The 23,888-nt window shown below is 48.7% G+C and overlaps 2 protein-coding genes and 1 long non-coding RNA gene across 3 annotated transcripts; 1 reads left to right on the forward strand and 2 right to left on the reverse strand.

The window, feature by feature from the left end:
• The first annotated feature begins 1,396 nt into the window (after window positions 1–1,396).
• Window positions 1,397–3,493, forward strand: LOC115655045. The gene is made up of 3 exons (XR_004001322.1): window positions 1,397–1,448; window positions 2,721–2,917; window positions 3,443–3,493. It is a non-coding gene; the product is annotated as an uncharacterized LOC115655045 (long non-coding RNA).
• A 166-nt stretch (window positions 3,494–3,659) lies between these two features.
• On the reverse strand, window positions 3,660–9,336 carry CALHM1 (calcium homeostasis modulator 1). The gene is made up of 2 exons (XM_030570098.1): window positions 8,788–9,336; window positions 3,660–4,142 (listed from the first exon to the last, which is right to left on the reverse strand). Exons 1-2 carry the CDS (start codon window positions 9,334–9,336, stop codon window positions 3,675–3,677), a joined length of 1,017 nt encoding a protein of 338 aa, XP_030425958.1. The 3' UTR covers window positions 3,660–3,674.
• A 5,574-nt stretch (window positions 9,337–14,910) lies between these two features.
• Window positions 14,911–22,250, reverse strand: CALHM3 (calcium homeostasis modulator 3). Its single transcript, XM_030569892.1, has 3 exons — window positions 21,855–22,250; window positions 18,111–18,366; window positions 14,911–16,748 (listed from the first exon to the last, which is right to left on the reverse strand). The coding sequence occupies exons 1-3, from the start codon at window positions 22,139–22,141 to the stop codon at window positions 16,263–16,265; spliced, it is 1,029 nt and encodes a 342-aa protein (XP_030425752.1). The 5' UTR covers window positions 22,142–22,250; the 3' UTR covers window positions 14,911–16,262.
• Window positions 22,251–23,888: the final 1,638 nt, after the last annotated feature.

The raw sequence follows: 23,888 nt of genomic DNA on the forward strand, positions 1-23,888 counted from the left end.
AGCATACCTCCTGGCTCTGCCTCTTCTGGTTCATGGGACTTCACGTGTTGAGGGCTGAGGCTCAAAGTTACTAGGGACGATAGAGGGCTCAGAAAAGCAGGGGTTCCAGGGGCCCTGAGCTCAGGTCTGGGAGTAGGGTGACCAGATGTCCCGATTTTATAGGGACAGTCCTGATATTTGGGGCTTTGTCTTGTATAGGTGCCAATTACCACCCCCCCAGCTCCATCATGATTTTTCACACTTGCTCTCTGGTCACCCTATCTGGGAGGCAAATGGCTCAGGGAGCAGTGCTGCTGAGGTACAGCGCAGAGGAGTTGTTGTTCCAGGTACCCTGGGTTGTTCAGGGCTGCAGAAGGTGGCTGAGTATTGGTTGATAGTGACATGTGCTGCTGCAATAGGGCATTTTGGCATCTCCCTGTCTTTTTTTCATACTGGCTTTGGCCATGGCAAGGCTTTCCCCAGCAACTCTCACGCTGTCCTTCTCTACTGTGCTGATCTCCCTCAGTCTTTAGATGCAGCCTCCACCTCCCTGTGTGCTTCAGTTCTCTGGGGACGCTGATGTCTGCAAACATTTAATCGCAGGTTTCCGTTTTCTCCCCCTCAGCTTTGCCAGCCACTCAGCTGTTGAGAAGGGCCCTGTTCTGGAGGGGCTGGCCAGTGCAGGTGCTGCAGCTGTTGGGGAGCATTAAAAATACATAAAAGACCAGCAGTTATTATTCATGTTCTAAGGAGGCTGCAACAGCATTTTCTTGCATGCATTTCTGGCTTCACCTCTCTGAGATCCTTCCCACACTTGGGGAACCTCGGGGCTGGTAAGCGGCGTGTGCTTTGGGATTTTGGTCTGTGCAGTGTATGCCGTTCAGCTTTGCTGTAGTGCTGAGGAGTTATAGGTGCTGGAACAATCTTTATAGTGAGGGCGCTGAAAGCTATTGAACCAATCTGTAAACCCTGAATATGATGAAAATCACTTCAAACCAGGGGGTGCTGCTGCACCCCCAGCACCCCTAGTCCCAGCACCTATGCATGGAGGCGGGGATGGAGGGGGGTTGGGAATTTGTTTCTGGTTGGGGGAGAGGGAATTGTGTTTCCTGCTTAAGGCAGTTTTGCTGTTGCCTTGGAAGTGCTTATGATGTTACACTGAGACAGGTGACGAGGAGGCAGAGAATGGCCTTATTCAAAACCACCAAGAGCACACCAGCGAGATATACTGTGAAGTTATTCACCAAGATATCCCCCTCAAGTGTTGCAGGAGTGGAAGGGAGTTGTGAGCTATATAGGGGCCAGGGGAAGGAATGATCAGGTCGCTGCTTCTCATAATTTCCCAACAAAAATGGAGCAATTTCTCAGCCTTATCATATGCTTTCTCTCCCCCGCAGAGATGTTGAAAGTGCAGCCAGAAAGTGACAGCGCTCTGCAGTGGTTGCCTGAACATTCGCTGTTACCGATTGGTAAGAATGCATGTCACAGGGTGTTTACAGGGGGACCTGTGCCCTTTTTAGCTTTATGGGAATACAGTGTTCCTGTCAACCTCATGTAACGTGAGAACACTAACCAAGTTTCCTTTTCTGTAGCCACTGGCTCACTAAACTTCTGCATTTCTCACAAAATAATGTTTTTAATTGGAGATATACCCATCTCCTAGAACTGGAAGGGACCTCGAAAGGTCATCAAGTCCAGCCCCCTGCCTTCACTAGCAGGACCAAGTACTGATTTTTGCCCTAGATCCCTAAGTGGCCCCCTCAAGGATTGAGCTCACAACCCTTGGTTTAGCAGGCCAATGCTCAAACCACTGAGATATCCCTCCCCTCCTTCTTCCAATCTGGGGTGGGAGAGAGGCTGTGGCTGTGCCATGCTGGCTGCTGCCATTTTAAGGTGCATCACAAGGTTGGCAGGGGAGGGTGTTTGCCAGGCAGGACAGCTGAGGTAAGGGAAAAGGAAAATGGGTAAATGGGCATGTGCCTGCCATGGCGTTGGTCTGAAAACAGTTGGCGGTCAGGGCTTTAGGAAGAGTTGGAGGCTGATTGCCCTGCTGGAGTAGCTGCCATTTTGGAAAGGTCTATGGGAGTGGGGGGAATGGACAAAGTGGGCAGATGGAGGGAAAGGAAGGATGCAGGGACCTTGGCCTCAGAGAGGCTTTTAGCTCACATCCGCCTCCAATGGCTATGGCCATGGGGCACCTGGAACAGAAGCTAGCAATGCAGTGTAGCATAATAATAATTAATTAGAACATAACTATTTTAAAAAGACTTACATGCCGAGGTTCCCTGCTTAGGATCAGTCCCAGTTTGGATTGCTGCCTAGGAATTGGGGTTGGTTGCTGCAGAGTGGGAATCAGGCTTGCCTTCTACCTGGGCGGTATCAGGGTCCTGAGTCCTGAAGAGATCCCGGATTTTCAGGGAGATCTCTTCCCCGGGCTCCTCCTCCAATGAGTCTCGCTGCTCATGCTTGGAGGGAGGGAAGATGGGGAAGAAAGTGGCCAGGATCGTGTGGTTATGTAAAATCCTATCCAGCTCTTCAAGAACTGGACAGGTTACATGTCTCTCATTGGATATTTTGTCCCTGTTTGTTCCTCGTTTTAATGTTGGTGTTCTTGAGCTGTTTGCTATTTCTTTGGCACTGTTTGGCATCCCAGTCATGGCCCCTCACAGACATCTGACTAGCAATGTTCACAAGAAGGTCTTTGTCTGGTGGCTGACCGCAACGTGCCTTGTCTTCCGCAGAGGGTGATGAGATCCAGGGTCTCGGCAAGATTCCAAGTGGCTGCTGGAGGTGTGTTGTTGGGTTTCTGGAGTGTTATTGCAGCTATTGTGATAAACTGGAATCCAGGAGTGAATGGACAAAATCTGGTTGCACACCAGGTCGTACACAGGAGGAGCTGTCCAGTCAACTCAGCCTCCAAGCTAGGGAGGCTATGCAGGTAAGCAGACAGGTCAGTAATGGTTGCTCGCTGTTGGAGAACTGCCAAAGTAATGCATGTCGGCATTGAGTGTACTTAAACAATAGACTGGACTAACTGGCTTCGCAGCAAAATTAGTTCACTTTGAAAGAGGACTACAGAGTCCTGTGATAAATGTGTAGTCGGTGCACTACAATGAATTGCATCATGTGCATGCAAGCGTTTTCAAACTGCATTAACTCCATTCAGCCCAGTTTAAACTCCCAGTATAGACAAGCCCTCAGTAGGTGCCCTTTGTAAGAAGAAATCATTGTCATGGTGGAGTTAGACTCTAAATTGAAATTACTGGCTGCAGAACTAAATGCTGGGGGCGGGCATTCTCTATTGCTCAGCTCAGAGACAACCCCCCTATGAACTGTAGGCTGGAGTATACAAGGCATGCTAGAGGGAAATTGCAGTGCCATTGGGCCTTCCTGCAAACCTGATTGTCATGCCAGCCTGTTTGGAGGTGGCATCTGGTGCTCATTTTCCCTTCTCCCTACTCAGCTCAACAGCCCACCCCATCCCTTGTCTGCAGCTCCTGCTCCTCCAAATGGGTGTCTTTTTGTTTCTGCTCAGCTGCGTGGAGTATGGACAGGTAGGTGGGGAAGAGGTGCTCTGAACTGGCCTCTCTGGAGTGACCATAATGGTCCCAAAGTTACTGGGGGACCCCTTGGAAAGGGAGCCCTAGGTGGCCCTCTCTAAGGCCACGCGTGATCTCTGTTTCTGTAGCCCATCCTCACACTTTACTATAGTAGGTGACAATCTCCCTCTTGGGCAGACCGATGTGATTGCGATGCTGATTGTCCTCCACCCAGCCATTCCCGTTCTGTAACACCTCCTGATGGAGGCTCAGAGGCGGCTTGCATTTGTGCCAGCTCTTCAGGAGCTTGTTCATAGTCCTCTGGTCTGTAATGCCCAGTAGCTTCTCTTTCTCTTCCCCTACTTCTGAGGGAGCCGCCTCAGGGGAGTGGGTATGCCCCAGGCCCATGTGCATGTTCATGGCCTCAAAGAACTGCTGGATGCAGACCTTGGCGAAGGTCTTGGCATGCTCTGTGCAGGTCTCGTCGAACAGCTTGCGCTCAATGTCTATGTAGTGGGACCAATACTTGCTCTTCAGGAAGGCTGCTTGAGTGAAGCAGGGCCGGAGGGCCCTGACAAGGAAAGCCAGCACAGTCATCAGCAGCACGAAGGACCAGCCTAGAGCCTGCAGGGGTGAAAGGTGGGAAAGCAAACTAGTCACAACAAGAAAGACCAAGGGTGGGTCTGGGTTCGACCAAAACCATGTCCTTGACCTTGCAGGGTTGTTCAGATGCCACCAGTTCAGGCCCCTCTCTAATGAAGACTCTGTTTTTTTTTTAAACATACTGCAAAGTCCGTAACCAACAGGAATTGCTTTATTTGCCCACATGGAAAACAGAACTGTGAGTGTTTAAGGTAAGTGAGGGGCTGATATGGCCAGCATGGTCATAATTATGGGGGGAAATGTTGTTGTTTGAAAGATTCACCAGATCCTGAGCTCTGCCAACCCTCTCTAGATAATGGCTCTACCCTTTTTCCCCCAGTTGTCTTCAATAACTAAATCTGTAACGTATCAGAGGGGTAGCCATGTTAGTCTGTGTCTGTAAAAGCAGCAAAGAATCCTGTGGCACCTTATAGACTAACAGACGTTTTGGAGCATGAGCTTTCGTGGGTGAATACCCACTTCATCAGATGCATCTGACGAAGTGGGTATTCACCCACGAAAGCTCATGCTCCAAAATGCCTGTTAGTCTATAAGGTGCCACAGGATTCTTTGCTAAATCTGTAACGTTCCTGGACTGGAAGTATCTGGAGGGGAAAAGGGTACCCCTTAGGACTGAGTGTGTGTGTCCGTCTGCCCCTGTTTAGGGTGCCTGTGATAGGAAGGGAAAGGTAACAGGTGAGTTGGAATGAGAGCTGACCCTCCCTGCTGTGCTGCGGATCCCTGTTTCTATCCTAGAGCCTCTGCCAGAGATGTCAATGAAAATGTATCGGCTAGCAGCACAGATGTGAAACTGCTATGCTGCTGAGGGGTCTCGCTGGGACTAAGGGAGGCCAGGGAGCTCTCACTTCCTTCTCATGCTATGAAGGGTTAAATGCTGCAGTTCTTAGGACTGGGATGGAGAAAAGCTTTGTAGGTAACTTCAGGCCTCTCACCTGCTCTAATACCAAAACACTATAGGGTACAGTAATGCATTTCTAAGCAAAAGTCTCTCATATCTCAAGTCCTACAGGTTTTTTTTCTCTTGTGTTAGAATGCTGGTATTTTCCAGACTCTACAGATCAATAAACATGTTGGAGGAGGGATGGTCTTGTCATTTAGATGCTAGACCAGGCTTTGTTGCTCTATTCCTTGGGCAAGGGTCAATTCACAGCTCTGCCACAGAATCCCCTTGTGCAAGATACTTAATCTCTCTGTGCCTCAGTTTGCCTCCTGATAATGTGGATGATGCCTCATGCAGGATGCTGCTGTTTGGCTCAGGCAATCCACGCTTGGTGATGGAGGACCTGTACCAGAGAAATGGGATTAAAAGGCCGTAGTCTTTAAAGATTAATCCCTTCCTACACTTCCACCAGAGTTTTTTGTATTTAATGTCCTGGGTTTGCGCTGCCCTGTTCTAACCTGACAGATTCTACTAGGGAGGCACTGGGATCTGGATCTTTAACATGACACACTAACGGTTTCAAAGGGAGCATGCAGCCGTCATGTTGTTTAGGTCTTCAATTCATATAGCATGGGAAGAGTGCCAGACTACAGGTTGTGTGACTATCACTGCCTTGGCTGCTGATTCTACCCACAAGGAAAAGCAAGCGGGAGTTGCTCAGGGCATTATATTGGTCTCTGAATGGCTACAAAACCAGTCTGAATGCAAGGATAGACTGACACCATGTCCACCTTCTAATGGAGTCCTTTACGTACCAGGAAATACCCTTTTATGAAATGTACTACCACTCAGCATTTATACTGACACTATAGACAGGAACTGAACCATACATTATATCACCGCAATATGGACGCTTGTGTACCACTGCCTCCTACTGGTGAAATCAGAAAGGTGTGTGTGTGTGATAGGCTCTATACTGCTAGCAGCTAATGGAGATTCTCCTTCTGCACTAGTAGTAGGAGCCTGTTCTTTTGAAAGCAGGAGTTCTACCCCCAGCGTGTGGCATAGCAATATAGTAACAACTATTAAGTGACGAAGTGGGTATTCACTCACGAAAGCTCATGCTCCAAAACGTCTGTTAGTCTATAAGGGCAGGATTCTTTGCTGCTTTAACTGTTAAGTTGGAAGTTGACATGAATTTATTACAGCATTACCTGAAAAGGGATCATCTGCCAGGGGCTGGTCTCTTAGCAGGGGAATAATAACGGCTTTAAGGCAGGGTTTTTCAAACTTGGGTCTGCGGACCCAACTCCAGGAGGTCTGCAAGTCATATCCAGGACTCCCAGCCCTGCTGACCAACTCCTCCCCCTCCCTCACAGTGCCTCCTGCATGCTGTGGAACAGCTGTTCAGCAGCGTGCAGGAGGTGCTGGGAGGGAGGGGGATTAGAGGGGATCGGGTGCATTTGGGGGAAGGGGCGGAAAGAAGCGGGGTGGAGTCTTGGGGGAAGGGGTGGAGTGGGGACGGAGCCTGGAGCTGAGCAGGGGGCTTGGGAGTCCGTGAAAATTTTTAAATCTAAATGGGGATCCTCGGGTTGCTAAAGTTTGAGAATTGCTGCTCTAAAGATTTAAGACATAAAATTAAGTGGAGCAGGCAGAACTTAAACCCCAGTAACAAGGCAAATCATCTTGCTTAGACTGCGGGGTGGACTTTACATTTCCAGATGAAAAGCTCAAGGGTATTTGCATCTTTTCTAAACCATGAGGAACAAATAAGCTGAGAGCAGCAGCAGGAAAGTGCTTTGTTGATGCGGCTGGCTTAGCACTGGGTCACTTGGCATTTGGGGATGTTTATACTGGAAATGAGGAGACCATTTGTACCTTGTCTCAGTACCTCGGTTTAGATTAGAGTTATTTCCACACCTACAAGCATGTGCCTTTACTTCTCCAGCTGCATTTTATTGCTTCTGCATTGCATGACAATTATCATCAATTGTACCAGCCCAAATGGTGCATCTAGTCCAATGCCCTGTCTCTGATAATTGCCATATATGTCCTTACTACACCTGCTCATACGGTGCCATTTAATGGCGTGTCCTGAAGTGTGAGGATCAATAGTCCTTATAATTGGTTATCCAACCTGTGTAACTGCAGATTCTGCCCTTATCCAGACAACTGTCTCTTTTTGCTAAGCTGTTAGCCTCAGTAATATCCAGCCTCAATGAGTAGGAGCAGACAGGCTCTCTACAGTCTAATAAATAAATTCCAGTGATGGCAATAGAGAGGGATGACCTCTGGCCTGCATTAGGACTAGGCTTTCTTGTGCACTGCAAAGCTGTTGGACCCCAGTTGTCAGTGCCAGGAAAGGTAAACTGGACTTGCCTAACGCAGCCTTCCCAAGTTGGGCTTGTGCATCGGTTCTATATTCAGGTACTGTCTCTTTTGCAATGAGGCACCAGCTGGTGGAGAGTGTTTGCCAATCAGTCTGGAGACCTGGTTCTGTTCTTGTCTCTGCCACTGATTCTGCCTTGTAGTCTTGGCCAAGTCACTTCCCCTCTATGTGCCTCAATTTCTGTATTTAAAATGGGGATAATGGTACTTACCTGCTGTGGGGCTGAGACTCGGATGGGCAAAGTGTTCTGAGATCCTCAGGTGGAAGCTGTACTAGGAGTGATCAGTCACTTAATATCAAGGTTCCATTTAGAAAGAATTGAAACTGTTTATATGCAGATCATTATAAATGGTCAGATAAGCCATGCTAATAAGCAACCTGTGACTTGTTTGACTCTAGCAATCTACTGATTAGCCATTTATTAAAACAGCTATTAATCATTTATTAACTCTTTATAAATGGAACCACTATATGAAGTGTGACCAAATTATCATGATTCCAGCAACCCAGTGGCTATCTCAAATGCTTCCACATTGGGGGACCTGAGATCAGAACCCATCACTTGGGTCCTCACTCCCCAGGCCAGCTTGTGTGGGAGAAATGTCTCATCAGAAATTGCTACCCTTCGAAAAAAAATCTTCCTTTCCCTGGTTCACAGTTCACTGAAGGCCAATGTCCTGCATTTCTGCTCTCTGACAACCATGCCATGTGGTCCCAGACTCCTTTGATAAAAAAATATCTTGTAGCAGTAGGGTCCTTTGGTCAGAATAGGCAGTTGGCCAAATTCAGCTCTTGTGTAGCCAGGTGTAACTCTTATTGACTTTAGGGGGAATTGCCCCAAGTATGCCATGGGCTGAATTTAGCCCTGGATTTGTATAGATCACTTGCCTGCCATGGAAATGCAGCCAGTTCTGGAATGGAACATGGCTGTCCATTTAATGGTGCACAGCAACACTACGCAAGAATTTAGGACAGGCAGTGACTGTGAAAGCTGAATCCAACTGAAACATCAGGAGGGATTTAGGAAGGCACAATCTAACTACCCACATTGGAATTAGGCTAGGAGGGACACTGAGGCTGACACTGACCCTAGTCTTCCAAAAAAACCTGACCTGGGATAGTTAATGGTTAAGATGAGCCAAGGCCTCAGATTTACATGCCATCCAAAAGACAGCACCCACTGGAACCATGCTCAGACACACACTGTGGACCCCATAGAAAGAACATCCCCTGCTGAGGTACCAACACTACTTCCTGTGGCAAGCATGGGTTTCTTCTCAAAATTCTCCCATCCAGGTAGGACCAAGTCCATGTAGCATAAGTCCCCCAGTTCTTACCTGTGAGATGCAGCGCAGGTATCTCACCGCCACCTCCCGGGCCACAAGCTCCCGCCCGTTGTAGATCTCTTCGCAGGGGATGCGGGCCAGTATCCTCCTCATCTCCTTCTCCGACAGGCCCGAGTAGCTCCCGTTCCCCAGCTTCTCCACTGGCACGGAGGTGCTGAATGCGCACATGAAGCACTTCCCATCCAGCAGTGTCACGGAGATCCAGACAGCAGGTGCGATCATGGCCCGCTGGGCCATGGAGCAGAACATGTAGCGCAGGACAGCCGGGTCCTTCTGCCTCATGCCCGTGGGCCTCTTCCACTCCTCTGCCAGCACGGACACATTGTTGTTCATCACAAAGCCCAGGAGGAACAAGACCCAGGGGGGCACGAACAGGATGCCCAGGCCATACACCAGGTTGTAACTCGGCAGGCAAGGGCAGTTGAAATCGAAGGCGGAGTACATCTGGGCGCTGGCCAGGGCCATGATCCCACATATGCCATTCATAAAAGATTCCTGATTGGACTGGAGGAACTGGAAGATCATTCGGAACTTATCCATCCCTCCTTTCCTAACCAAGACCGAGGTCTTATTCCTCTTTGCTTATTTCTTTCTCCTTGGGAGTCTTTACTCCCTTCCTTCAAGACCTGTGGCTCATCTGCAATGATCTCTTACTTCCTTCATGTTGAATTATTCAATTACCTGGAAAAATCCCCCCTTCCCCCTCCACAATATTTAAAGCAAACAAACTCACCCCTTTCTTTAGCTTATTAAATAAACGTTGTTTGCAAAAATCCCTTGTTTATTTTCCCCTCTTCAAAGAGCGTATTGTCCATGAATCTCGGCTAGTTCATGGCTTGATAAATTTGCCTTTTCTGTTCTTCTCAGTGTCCTCATTTCTTCAGTTCTTTGGTCATTGAGCCCTTATATTTGTTGGGGGAGCTTTGTTATATTTAGTCCAGACAGCAATCTAGGTTCTCAGCAGGAAAGGGAGTTGGCTGGACTCTGTGAACTTGTTTGCAAATGCTACAGAGTAGCTGAATGCTCCTCCCACGGATAATTGGTAAGCAGGTGAAAACACATGATCCACTTCCTTAGGATTGTCTCCCACAAGGACGAGAGGGCACTAATTCAAAAATCAGGATGTCTGGCACATCTCTCTCTGCCAGGGGAATTGTATTGAGGCTAGCAAAACAATTGGAGTGGTTCATAGCTTTATCCGCTTACCTTCCCCCTTTCACTTCTTTGGGAACTAGTGATGATGCCGCACTCTCTTGTGTTCTGGGTGGGGTTGGAAGGTTAAGGCAATTGTATAGTGAGGCGGTGTAAAGTTGCCCATGCTCTAGGGTGTGATACATGGATACAGTATAGATCTGTTGTCCTATTCTTCCCTCTGCTCCACAGAAGAGCATTCTCACTTTCAACTAGACTTGCAATGGGATGTTAGGGAGCGTATTCCTTCACCCTCTCACTTCCCTGGTCATTCTCACATGAACAGAGAGCAACAATACCCGAATTCCAAAGGTGCAAACAATTCAATGTTTATTGGGGTGAACTTCCAGCAAGCACAATTCCAGTTTCCTTTCTTAGTGTCTCCCTTCCCAGCTCTGACACCACAGAGCCTTGCCTGTGTCCCTGTTCCTGTTCCTGTTCCTGTTCCCATTCCCCCCCTTAGCAAAACATGATCCCAATTCCCCCACCCCCAGTTCCTGTTCCCATTCTCCCCTTACTTCCTGATTGACTGCAGACTATATAGCAAAACTTGAGTTCTGCTTAGCCATACCTTAACCAATCATTTTACTGATTCACCAGGAATCCTTAATTCTCTCTTTGACTCCTGCTCTGTAGCTAATTGCATGGTCTCATCAAACAGGAATGGAGTTTTGGCTGCATGAATATAGGTGAGGCAGCTTGTGATAAAGAAACTTTGCAAAGCAAATTCCAGTGCTGGTTAAAAGCTCCCTGGCTCCTCTGCTCACCTGGTGTGGGACTTTTCTGGTGACATGAAGGGCAGTTCACATCAAAGCCTGAATGAACAACTAGTAAAAACCTCCCAATATTTGCAGAGGGCTGTTTGATCACTCCAGGAAAGCTTTGCCTTACATTAAAAGTGGGTGGAGGATCTGACTACTGAGCACCTGTGACACTTTGAAGTCAATGGCTGCTCAGCAGGATTCAGAATAAAGCCCTCTATGAGCCAGTGTCTTGATCTTTCTTCTCTTGGGGCTTTGTGCTATAGCCTAGGGCTTTTGTTCAGAGATCCTGCCAGCTGACCGCTTTGGAGTTTAAGACAAAGTTGGTATCATCCTTCCAGGACCCCAGTTTGCTAATGAATTTGGCACAACAACTTCCTGGAGCTGGGTGAACCGTTCACAGGGAAGAACTTATTCCACACCTGAAAATTATCCACACCACAACCACTGGTTCGTTTTTAATCAGTTTGTCTTTCATTTACAGTCCCAGGGTAGATGTTTTATGCAGCTGTATTTTCAGTCTATAGATGGCTTGTGAAACATTTCCCATGACAGTTGCTTCATGTAGTGCGTGGAGGGAGCAATTCATCCCTGTGCACTGCAGAGGACCAGCGTAAATCCCGAATGATGCACAACTCGCAGTCCCTGGGCCAGTCTTTAGGCTTCAGTGGGACTTCAGTAATGCTGAGCCCTCATGTTCACCCGCTTCACAGGGGTGAATTTTACCACTTGTGGTTGGTGGTCCCCTAGCTCACATGACATTTTTTCTGTTCTGTGCTTGGATGATTCCTTGACTCACAAAGAGCTTTCAAGATGGCTGGAGGAATGAACAGCCACGTGAGCATTTGCGACACTTTCTGTGAACAAAAAAACCTGCTTGTTGGAATGTGCAAGAAGAACAAATAGGAGACACCAACAATGCAGCAAGTTCACTGTCTTGATTTACAGGAGGATGAGAAGGAAAGTAAGGGAGCAGTGAAGCTATTCTTGTTGGAGCAAAGGAGGCAAGTTCTGAGTTGGAATGGGAGTCGTGCATGGCTTTGAAGGTGAGGATGAGACATTTGACTTGATCTGGTGCTTGAAAGAGAGCCAGTGACCATCAGCAGTGAAGGAGGATCCCTTTAGCACCTGTTAAGTATCATTATTCTTACACAATGTACTAGACTATCTGTTTATTAAAGCTATGTCAAGTCTACTTCTCAAAGTGTCCTGATCGTTAACGTGACAATACGGGATCTAGAAAGGGTGGATGTGAAAACCTTCAAATGGTTCCAGTATGAACAAAAGCCCAAGGGTCAAGAACTGGAGGAAATTCCCTTTGTAACAACCTTGCATTTTTCCAGCTCTTGCCATCTGAGGATCCCAGAGCACTTTGCCCACATCAATGAATTAAGCATCACAACACACTTGGGGGCAGTGAGACTTTAACTCCATCCCCCCTTTTACAGGTGAAGAAGCTGAGTCACATAGAGGGGAGATGACAATCCAGGTCTCCCGACTCCCAGTCTTGTACATAAATAGAGCTGGGCAAAATTTTTCAATTTATTCACCAAAAAATACAGTTTCAAGTTAACCAAAACTATTTGCAAACTCAGATTAAATTCAGTGAGTACAGTATTTTCAACCCAAAAAAATGGATATTCCACCCCCCAAAACATCTAAACATTTTGTTTTGACAGTTTCAAAATGTAATGTTTTGTTTCAGACCATTTATGTTTTGAAATTCAGCTCAATTTATTTTTAAAAGGGGTAAAAGACCCCCGAAAATGAAACAAAATGAATAACGTTTTTTTCAGGTTGACCCAAAATGATTATTTTTTTCCGATTTTTCAGGTTGGTCACTGAGTTGAAAAATCAGTGATTGACTCTACCCTTTCTATAAACCACCATAAAATCCTTTCCTCCCATTTGCATTTATATGTTTCTGTCATTCTAGAATAGTTTAAAACACGAGACCATGAAAATCAGCATGCAAAGTAGCCTGGTAAACTGAGCCAATCTACTGGTCTGAGCCCACTTAGGGAAATACAGTAACCAATTTGACTAGAGAGTCGTGAACATGACATGCCAGATGCTCAGTCTCTGATTTCTTGCTCTTTCTCTCTATTAAAAGAAAATTAGAAACTCCCCCTAACCCCAACACAACATGAGGGAAATTTGGTCTGTTCAATACACCCCTCTGTGTTGAAATGAAAATGTATACATCAGTTATTTACCAAAGGGACCCAGAGAGATGTCTCATTATGATGGGAAATCTCTATCCCAAATGAGGACTAGTTTATTATTAACTGATCCTGAGCCCAGCTGGGAGCCAGGGAGTGGATTAGTAGAGGCAGCCCTGTTTATAAATAATTGTTTTGTTTAAAAAATATATTCCAAGAATATTTGGCCTTTAAAAGGTTGATGTGAGAGAACAAACAAACAGAAGTGTTGAAATGTGTATTTCAAAAGGTCAGGGACCGGGGAAATGTGTTTTTCAATGATCATGGTATTCTGTCTTTCCACAGGACCTTGGTCTGAGGGTCTTGTATTGCTCGCCTGCAGGGATTACTGAATTACTCCTCCCAACACACCTGCGAGCTACATAATTACTGCTCCCATTTTAAAGGTGGGGAAAGCTACAGGGATGGGCACCTTTATTGCAGTGTCCCAAATGGTAGAGAAGAGGCAGGACTTGGCAGGTGATGAATAGAAAGGGGATTCTTTAATGGGGCTGCTGGACGGATAAACCCTGTGGTTCTCTCTAGCTTCCAGATTGACTGACTGGTGCTAGTGTTGCCTTGTGTTACCACTTGGGATCTCCCTAAATTCTGGCCTGGATCATACAGTTATGGAAGGGACTGCTGACTCCACTACACCGACATATGCAGATATTAATAATGAGGCCTCGGTGATGTTCTCCAGCCAGCTTTGCAGTCAGGGGTGGTTGGTTCAGTGAATGGTCAGCAATTCAAGTGGTTTTGTTATTAAAATAATAAATAATAAAAAAAGACCATACTGGGGATGGGGAGAAGGAGGGGAATGTTGTGATGCCACGTGCTCTGATGGTCCCTGTGGTGTATGCAGATTTGCCGAAGCTATAAGAGCCTATTCAAAGATGTTCCATAAAGAGTTTTCCTGAGACTAATCACTTAGGATGTGATACCCATTTCCAGGGGGAATTCTACCTCTGAAGACTGCAGGGTCCGATGGACCCTTTTCTTGCATCTCTCCTCCCATCCAGGGTCTGGTAAGGTCAGTGGGTTCTTAATCTCTTTCTCTCTTCTTTTCCTTTCTTCTTCCTTGTTCTCCTCTGAGAGCAGGCAAAACTAGAAGGGAGTGTCCTACAGGAAGATGAGGTCCGAAGTAGGTCTTGTATTTTGTTCTGTTTGGGACCATTGTTATCTTCAGCTCTTCTGCCGTCCCAGGCGTGATCATCTGAAGAGAGTCTGGCTGGTCAGATATAGGACATATCTCATTTACTACAGTGTAACATGGCACAGGCTGTATTGTGATCATATACACTGCAGGCACAGGTTTGCTGTTCTTCCCTCCATAGCCCCTCCTTGATGAGGAATGCATCCTTCCCTTCCACTTAGTATAGTGCTGAGTGATTGTAGGCCCCAAAATAAAACTCTACACTGGGCCCTTTCTCCTCCCTCCCTTCTGCTGTGAAGGAGCAGGTAATTAACATGCATGCTTCCCTAGAAATTCACTGGTATTAGCAATGATGCTGCTGCACAAACAAGGAAGTAAAGCAAAACAGTTGGGCCAGCTTGGAAGGAGTGGGGCACAGGGCCGCCCAGAGGATTCAGGGGGCCTGGAGCAAAGTGGAAGAGTTGTGGCGCTTGTACTCACCCGGCGGCGGTCTGGGTCTTCGGCGGCATTTTGGCGGCAGAAGGCCCTTCAGTTGCTCTGCATCTTTGGCAGCACTGAAGGGCCCCCCACCACCAAAATGCTGCCAAAGACCTGGACCGCCTCTGGGCCAGGGCTTGCGGGGCCCCTGGGGCAAATTGCCCCATTTGTGCCCACCCCCCTGGGCGGCCCTGGTGGGGCATTGAGAAGGGATTCTAAGATCGGGGAGGCTGGGGCTGTAGGAATTTGTGAAAGAAGAAAAGGCCATAATTAGAGGCACAATTTTTTATTACAAGCCACCAAAGAAATTACAAAGAGACGCTAGAAACACACTGCGCTACAGAAGGGGCAGACGCATTACTGTCAGACTTGATTCTGCCCCCCTTATTCTCTTGAGCAGTCTTTTGCAGGCACTGAAGTCAAAGGCTGTTTTGGCTGAATTCAGTGGGATCAGGCCATAGATTTGGCGGTTTGGCAAAACCTTCCCTGGCAATACGTGAGTTTAATTGATTGTATTCCTTTGCGATTTCTATTCAGACTTGCTGGTACATGGCTCTGGGCACTTTAACAAGTGTTTGTAAGCACTTGGGTTATGATGCACAATTAGCTGCTCTAGCAAAGGGAGAGTTCTGTATGTTGACAACGGAGCAGGGTTTATGAAGGAATCTCCTGCGTGAGATTCCCAGGTGTCCTCATTCCAGCTCCACACACCCAGCGGAGCTGCAGAGATTCCCTTGCGATGACCCCAGCACCACTGTCTCCATCCCTTAAAGCACGAAACTGGAGAGTGACCTCTAACAGGGACTCAAGGGGGAAACAGGCCGGTCAGGGAGAAATCAGACCCTGCCAACATCTTGCGACAACTGGCTTTGGGGCATTTAGAGCTTTTGGAATATGGGAGGACATTAGGGGGTTTTGGGTAACTGTGTTAATTGTCTGTTAAAAACTGAGCAGTGAAATAATTTTGTGTCAGCACTGTTAACTTTCCTAATTAGGTTTTAAAAGTTAACACTCTCCAGTGACATATGTGGGAACAACTCACGCCTCTCAAGGCTATTGTTTGAGGAGGCTGTCTGCAGACTCAGGCAGATGTTACTACACTAAACTTTTATCTGGAAGCTTTTTTTCTCACAACCATCAGGTTTTAGAAATTTTTTATTACAATGAAAGTGTAAAACAGTGACTCTGGGTGAATCAGCAGAGGGGTACAACCCTGGAACCTCTGGATCTTAAAGCAAGAGCCTATACTGCCTGAGCTGAAAGATTCATCTCTAATAGCCAGTGGTGTAGCAGGTCAACCTCTTTATGTGATCCAGCCACCATGAGACGGGGCAGAGCACTATGCTGAGTGTGCATGGGTTATAAAAGCTTTGCAGAGTAGAGCTTGACAGCAAGGGGTGGGTTCCCCAGCTGATTCCATGAGAAATCATTGACTACACAGGCCATTGCCATAAGGCTACAAAAGTGTTTCCATTTTAACCTTGTCTTGTGTTGCTTATAATGTACTGAAACATTTGCCTTTTGGGCTGCAAGGTTTCAAGTTTGGGCCAGTTTGCACACTTGTGTATGCCTGTCTGTCTAGTCTATCAGTCACCTCATCCTCCACCATTGCTACGTGGGACTGACTTCGCTTTTCAGGAAGACTCATTTTGGTGCCTTCTCGGTGTGACAGGGACCCTTTTAAACATCGGTTTGTCTGGAGGTTTTGGCCTTTTGTGGTGCATTCCCCCTGTTACTCAGGCTATCTGCCCAGGGCATGGACAGTCTCTCCCTGCCCACAGACTGCTGCCACTGGGTTGCCTGGCTCACATCCAGGGGGGGCTTGCTGTAGTACCATGATTTCAGGAGCTCATTCATCTGTTCCTGGTCTGTGATTCCCCGCAGGTGATCTTCTTCCCCTTCTCCCCTGTCAACCTCCTCCATGGGCGCATTGAAACGCCGCAGTTTGATTTCCTGCTGCATGCTTTCGAAGAAGTGGAGGATGCACTTGTGGGCGAAGTCCCGGGCGTGCTCACAGCAGGTTTCGTCGAAGATCTTTTGCTCGATGTCGATGTAGTTGCTCCAGTAGCGCGTCTGCAGGAAGGCAGCCTGATTAAAGCAGGGTCTGAGGGACCGGGCAAGGAAGGCTACCACGATAAGGATCAGCAAAACACTCCAGCCAAGGCCCTGGGCGATAAGGAAAGAAGCAATGAGGCAGGATGAAAGGCACCGGGGGTGACACTGACATTAGGGTAATATACTTGCTGTTTGCCTGTATAACCCTTAGCTCAAACTGAGATTTTAAGCAGGAGTGGGGAAGTGGGAAGATGTCTGGGTTCTAGTTTAGGTTCTATTCTGGGGTTGCCAACCCTCCAGGATTGTCCTGGTGTCTCCAGGAATTAAAGATTAACGTTTAATTCAATATTATGTCATGTGATGAAATCGCCAGGAATATGTCCAGCCAAAATTGGCAACCCAATTCTTGCCACAAAATCCAGCCACCTACACCTCAAAGAGTTTATACTGAGCCCATCTAGAGCCCTGTGAATGGTCTAATGGGCATAGGGCATTTTATCCACCCATCGCTAATCTACAGTTGAGCACAGCCCGAGTTCCCAGTCAGGCGAGGGCTGGAAAGGGGTGGGAGTGGGTATAGGCCAGGTCTGACAGACCTTTGTCAAGGTTAGTCCATTCAGACCTGATGCTGTGCCTGCCTTTTACAGGGTTACCAGCAGGGCCATCCTTACCCATACACAGAGTATGCAGCTGCATAGGGCACCAGGAAATTTGGGGCACCTGGTGCCCTGCACAGCTGGGTGCTGCTCCAGCCCCTGCTCTGGTTCTTCCCCAGGGCCCCTGTTCCGCCCCGCCCTGCCTTTTCCACCCCCACTCCTTTGAGGACTGCAGCAGGGCCGTGCCTGCACTTGGCGGCGGGAAGTGCAGTGACCCCGCCCCAGCTGCCCCACTGGTGAGTGCTGGGGGGTGGTTTATCCCTGCCCCCCAGGCCAGCCCCACTCCTCTGTGGAGGCCTGCCCCCCCCCATGGAGGCTTGGGGCCAGTCCCCCCTGCTCCCATTCCGCAGAGGCCTGGGGCTGCGCAGGGTCTGTTCTTAGCTCTGCCATAGACTCACTATATGGACCTTGGGTAAGTCACTTCACCTCTCTGGGTCTCTTTCCTCATAAGGGAGTTGTGAGATTTAAAGTTTGTAAAAGAGTTGTAACTTCCTTGACTCTGAAAAGGGCTTTAGAAGAAGAGCATATCACTATTTTTGGTATGAGCATCCTCATTTGTATTCACATTTCTAAACCACCAATGCCCCCAAGAATCCAGGTGCCAATGCTTTTTTCTACTACCCAACATGGGGGGACTCCTGCGGAAATTATCATGAAGATGGTATTTCTGATTGTCAGAGAAATGGAGCTCAGGCTGGCTCCCACTTTAGTCAATGCCAAAACTCTACCTGACTCCAGAGGAGTAGGAGCAGGCTCGTGGTTCTTTGACCTGTTCTACAGACCCTTTGAAAGGCTCCCAGAAAACCCTCTGACTTACTTGTGACCAGCATTTCAGGTACCTGGAGATCGCCTTCCGGGCAGGGTTGTTCTTCATGAGCTCGTCATCTTTGCAGGGCACTTTGGAGAGCAAGAGCTGCGTCTGGGTAGGGGTGATGTTGGCAAACCCCACAAACTTTTCAGGGTCGATGGAGCCGCTGAAAGCACAGACGAAGCATTTCCCATCGAGGAGGGTGACGATGATCCAGATGACGGGAGCAATCATGGCTCGCTGCATGATGGAGGAGCACATGTACCTGTGTGCAGGAGAGGGAAATATGAACTGGTGTCAGCCTGATGTCCCTGGAGATGAAGCCTTCTACTTATCCACAGAACTGAATTGGCACAGGTTGCAATAGTATTGGCCAAGGAATACCATTTAGCCCAGCTTGGCTTTTGCCAGCATTTTTCCAGCTAATGTCTTCTCTGTTCTTGAATCTCTGCAGTGATGTTGTCTTGACCCTTCTTTGGCAGGGCCGGCTCCAGGCACCAGCATTCCAAGCTGGTGCTTGGGGCAGCAACCTGCAAGGGGCGGCAGTCCCTGTTGGTTTGCCCCCAAGCAGTGCACCGAATTGCCGCCGTGGACGGCGGGGGCAGTCCGTGTGCCCTTAGGGCGGCAGGCGCGTTTCCATGGTGGCGGCAATTTGGCAGCAGCTTCTATATTTAGCTGTCCACGGCGGCTTCAGCTAAACATAGAAGCTGCCGCTGAATTGCCGCCACCGCGGAAACGCGCCTGCCACCCTAAGGGCACACAGACTGCCCCTGCCGCCCGTGGCGGCAATTCAGCGCGCTGCTTGGGGCAGCAAAAACTGTAGAGCCGGCCCTGTTCTTTGGGAATCTATTCCATTGCCTAAATGCTCTTTGCATACTGACCAAAGTATTAAGATTATGCATGGGTGCTGCAAGGATCTGTTATTTAAGGTTTCACCAAGAAACAAACAAGGATTGTGCCTGATTAAGGATACTCTTACGTATTCGGTGCATGATTCTCTGTCAACTCTCTTTCCTCCCGTCCTTTCCCTCCTCTCTTCCCTCTTTCTCTCCCGCCTCATCAGGGGCGGCTCTATGTATTTTGCCGCCCCAAGCATGGCAGGCAGGCTGCCTTCAGTGGCTTGCCTGCGGAAGGTCCCCAGTCCTGTGGATTTGGCGGCACGCCTGCGAGAGGTTCACCAAAGCCATGGGACCAGCGGACCCTCCGCAGGCATGCCGCTGAAGGCAACCTGCCTGCTGCCCTCGCGGCTACCAGCAGAGCGCCCCCCCTGGCTTGCCACCCCAGGCACACACTTCGTGTGCTGGTGCCTGGAGCCGCCCCTGCCACCCATTCAGCCCCTCCCCAAAATATCATCTCTGCTGTTTCACCCCTTCCTTGCCTCCATCATGTCAACCCCCCGCAAAAAAATTACTAGTCATTCTTGCTTTAGTTTATAAACACCCCCTAAACATTTTTTTAAACAAAACAATCAAAAACCATGCAAAATTAATTGAAATGACCATACAATTGTCTTGCAGTAACTACCCCCAAGACCACCCCCCTACATCCATTTCCTATTGTCTTTACTTTCTGTAAAGACTACCGAAAATATTGTCTTTGCTTGTCTGCTGTCTTTGCTTGATCCTGCAAATGCTCACTGCTGTGGTTAGTCCCACAGTGGGAACATTGCTCACAGAGGGAAGTACAATGCCTGGTAGGGAGTTTTTGCAATCTTGAGCCCTTATGGCAGGGGTGGGCAAACTTTTTGGCCTGAGGGCCACATCAAGGTTCTGAAACTGTACGGAGGGCTGGGTAGGGAAGGCTGTGCCTCCGTAGACAGCCTGGCCCCTGCCCTCTATCTGCCCCCTCCCACTTCCCACCCCTGACTGCCCCCCTCAGAACACCCAACCCGTCCAAGCCCCCTGCTCCTTGTCCCCTAACTGCCCCCTCCCAGGATCCTCCGCCTCCAGCCGCCCCCTGGGACTCCACCCCCTATCCAACTCCCCTGCTCCCTTTCCCCTGATTGCCACAACCCCTATCCACACCCCTGCCCCCTGACAGGCCCCCCAGGACTCCCACGCCTATCTAACCCCCCCTGTTCCCTGTCCCCTGACCTCCTGCCAGAACTTCCACCCCATCCAACCACCCCCTGCTTCACACCCCCTTATCATGCTCCCTTATCATGCTGCTCAGAGCAGCAGGACTGGCAGCTGCCCGGTGGGAGCCAGCCACTCTGCTGCGCTGCCCAGCAGGAGCTCACAGCCATGCCTCCCAGAGCGCTGCTGGGGAGGGGCCAGGGGCTAGCCTCCCTGGCTGGGAGCTCAAGGGCCTGGCAGGACGGGTCCCGTGGGCCAGATGTGGCCCATGGGCTGTAGTCTGCCCACCTCTGCCTTATGGTATAAGCTCTTCCATGTTAATTTCTTCTATATCTCTTTAAAACACCATGCGTATTTCTGGGGCTCTATTGCATAGCCTAAATTTTGCCTTCATTAGCTTCAGGCCACTCCTGCTTGTGCTATAAATACATTAAAGATTGTGAAGCACTTTGAGCTCTGTTGAAAGGTGCTGTATAAGAACTAGACATTAGTATTGTTATCTTTTTCCGGGACTCAGAATTATTCTCTGCCTTCATTTATATTGTGCTTACCTTGAAGGTATTCATAGAATCGCTGTGCTCCTGGACTCTCACGGTGGGAGCCAGGGTTTGCCACCTTTGCTCACACTGGGCAGCGCTGTGCTCCATGAGTTGTCCTGTTGATTTCATGGAGTAAGGTGCTACTCAGTTTGAGTCAAGGTACCACAGTCTGGGCTTAGACATGTTAGCCTCATTTTTGGATAGCATCTAAAACTGGACTTGCTGGAAACTGGATGAGGAAAAATGCTTCTGGTGCAAGACAATAGTTTGTGAGACTCTCTGAGGTACAGAAGTTGGGGAAACTTCCCCTGGTAGTAAACCCCCCGTAAAGGCTTCAGGAATGTAACACTGCCGTTTTCTATTGCAGTGAGGGGAAGAAAAATCATACTCAAACCCCAGTTGTGCCAAAACCTGCTGTTCTGTGTCTGTATTATGTATCCATGGAGTTACCAACACTGAGCTGCAGCTGAGTGTTTAATGCCATTGGACATCCTTTAATCATTTATCCCTTGTGCACGCTTCACTAATTGTATTAAGCTTCCTGAGCCTGATTCTCCTCTCTCTTACACCAATGTAAATCAGGAGTAACTCCATTGCAGTCAGCAGAGTTACGTCGGTGTGCATATGAGTAACTGAGGTCAGAATCTGACCCTGTGTGTCATTTTTTTCCCTTTAAGCCAGGGAAGTAAAGGCGGGAGGTTTTAGGGGCAGCCAGCAGAGAAATTCTCTATTGCGTAGCCTGAATTTTGCCTTCCTTAGCTTCAGGCCACTCCTGCTTGTGCTATAAATACATTAAAGATTGTGAAGCACTTTGAGCTCTGTTGAAAGGTGCTGTGTAAGAACTAGACATTAGTATTGTTATCTTTTTCCGGGACTCAGAATTATCTCTGCCTTCATTTATATTGTGCTTACCTTGAAGGTATTCATGGAATCGCTGTGCTCCTGGACTCTCACAATCTGTTGTAAATCACCAGTGCCGAGCTCACTATTGAGCAGTCGGCGTTCAAGGTGTTTAAGAGGGAACTGCTGTGGAGCTCTATTTAGAACAAAGCTAAGTATCGGGGAGATAAAGATGTAACAAACAAGAGGGCTGGGGGAGAGGCAAAGGGGCAAAACGACCTACAATGGGAATCCCTCACCTGATGATGGCCAGATCCTTCTTTCTGCCCCCAGTTGGTCTTTTCCACTCCTCCAGCATCACCAGAGACTGTCTGTTGAGAATGAGACCACAGAGAAAGAGGGCCATTGGGGGCAGACACATGATCCCCAAACCGTAAGCCATGTTGTACTTGGGCAGGCAGGGGCAGTTAAAGTCAAAGGAAGTATACATCTTCACGCTAGCCAGGGCTAGCAGCCCACAGATCCCATTCATCACCGACTCAGAATTGGACTGGAAGTATTGGAAGATCATCCGGAACCGATCCATGGTGCTGTATTGGCTGGGGAGAAAGCCCTGGTTGATTTCAGATTGATGAGGTGCTTGCTGGGGGCAGATGGGCACAGCTCTGCGGCCCTTTTCTTGGGTTTTCTGGCTACGTGCGTTCTAATCCATCTGGTTTCAGTTAGGCTTGGAAAGGCAGCTTAGCGCCTTTGGATGGGCAAAGAGATAGAAACAGGAAAGCAACACTGCTTACGGTGACACACAAAAGCACCTGTTTAGGATTCCCATGTCCATCTAAATGGGACCAGATCAATGCAGCTGCCTCTCTTGTGCCTCTTTCCTTTCCAGGGTAGAATCCTGTGTGACGGCTCCTGGATACAATCTTTCCAATTCAGCCTTTAGCCAGATACTTCCCTTTCATGGCAGGATCTGCTTTCTAAGTAGATGGATACAGCCTCTGTGTGTTATTTTTCTCCCCCTCTTTCATCCACAGCACTTTAATATGTGCCACGCAGCAGCAGCCTGGATGTAGGATAAGATACACATCCCCAGGTCATGGAACACTAGCTCTCCCCTGTAGAAAGAGTTGTCTTCAGATGCCTAGGAGCTATTCTCTCCCTTATCTGATGATGTGTTTTCAAATGAGTCATCGCTGGTGATCAAGCTAGCTATTCAAATGAGCTTATTTGTCTACATGCCTCCTCCCTGTTTCTCTGCATTAGCATGGGTGGCTTCTGTGCATTAGCTCTTAAGCTGGGACCTAGCTGCTAGTAGAGCAGGGGTGTAGGAGACAGGTTCAATTCCCAGTGCTGCACATGGGACTTGCTATGTGATCTCAGGCAAGTCACTTAATCTCTGCCTCAGACTCCCCATAGCTAAGCATAATGGTATTAACCTTCCCGACAGGGATGTTGTGTGGATTCATTGTTTTCAGATCCATGGAGGGAACTTTGATCCCAGCAGGGCCGGTGCTACCATTTAGGCCAACTAGGCGGTTGCCTAGGGCGCCAAAAAGCAGCGCCCCCAATTTTTTTAAAGCGTTTCAGCGGCCGCTGCGCTGAGAGGGAGAGGGACTCTGAGCCGCCAGCAGGCAGCCCAGAGGTTCCCCTGGGTCAGCGTGCCGCAGCCAAGAGGCAGCCCAGGGGTTCCCCTGGGTCAGCGCCGCCGCCAAGAGACAGCCCAGAGGTTCCCCTGGGTCAGCGCACTGCCTCAGCAGGCATCCCAGGGGTTCCCCTCGATCAGCATACCGCCGGCAGCCCAGGGGGTTGGGTGGCGGGGGAGCGCCTCAGGGCAAAGGGGGAGAGCTGCTATGAGGGTGGGATGCCTCAGGGTTGGGGGGGAGCTGCCATGGGGGGCGCCTCAGGACGGAGCTGCCCCAGGGCTGAGGGGGGCACAAGGTGGAAGTTTCACCTAGGGCACGAAACTTCCTTGCACCGGCCCTGGATCCCAGGCCTGTAATATCAACCAGTGGTTTGATTGCATAGCATGGCATGTGGGCAACAATGAGGGGCCCCATAGTTTTCATTGCTCTGTCTGCAGCACCATATCGTATTGCTACTGGCGCTCTGATACATGCTGAGCAACACTGTTCCTTGTACTCCCCTGTCTGTCTGTCTGTATCCACCTGTTGTCTTTAGTCTTCTACTCTGAGTGTAAGCTCTTTGGGGCAGGGACTGTCTTTTTGTTCTGTCTTTGTACAGCACCTAGCACAATGGGGTCCCACTCCATGACTAGGACTCCTTGATGCTATGGTAATACTATTGACTAATACTATTGCAATATGTGCACATAA

Source organism: Gopherus evgoodei, chromosome 7, assembly GCF_007399415.2.
Source record: "Gopherus evgoodei ecotype Sinaloan lineage chromosome 7, rGopEvg1_v1.p, whole genome shotgun sequence".
Lineage (NCBI taxonomy): Eukaryota > Metazoa > Chordata > Testudines > Testudinidae > Gopherus > Gopherus evgoodei.

Coding starts and splice junctions, on each gene's coding strand:
- CALHM1 (XM_030570098.1), bottom strand. CDS start 9,336: ATGGATAAGTTCCGAATGATCTTCCAGTTCCTCCAGTCCAATCAGGAA. Junction 4,143..8,787: donor ACCTGCGCTGCATCTCACAG/GTAAGAACTGGG, acceptor TCACCCCTGCAG/GCTCTAGGCTGGTCCTTCGT.
- CALHM3 (XM_030569892.1), bottom strand. CDS start 22,141: ATGGATCGGTTCCGGATGATCTTCCAATACTTCCAGTCCAATTCTGAG. Junction 18,367..21,854: donor AAGGATCTGGCCATCATCAG/GTGAGGGATTCC, acceptor TCCTGCACACAG/GTACATGTGCTCCTCCATCA. Junction 16,749..18,110: donor ACCTGAAATGCTGGTCACAA/GTAAGTCAGAGG, acceptor CTTATCGCCCAG/GGCCTTGGCTGGAGTGTTTT.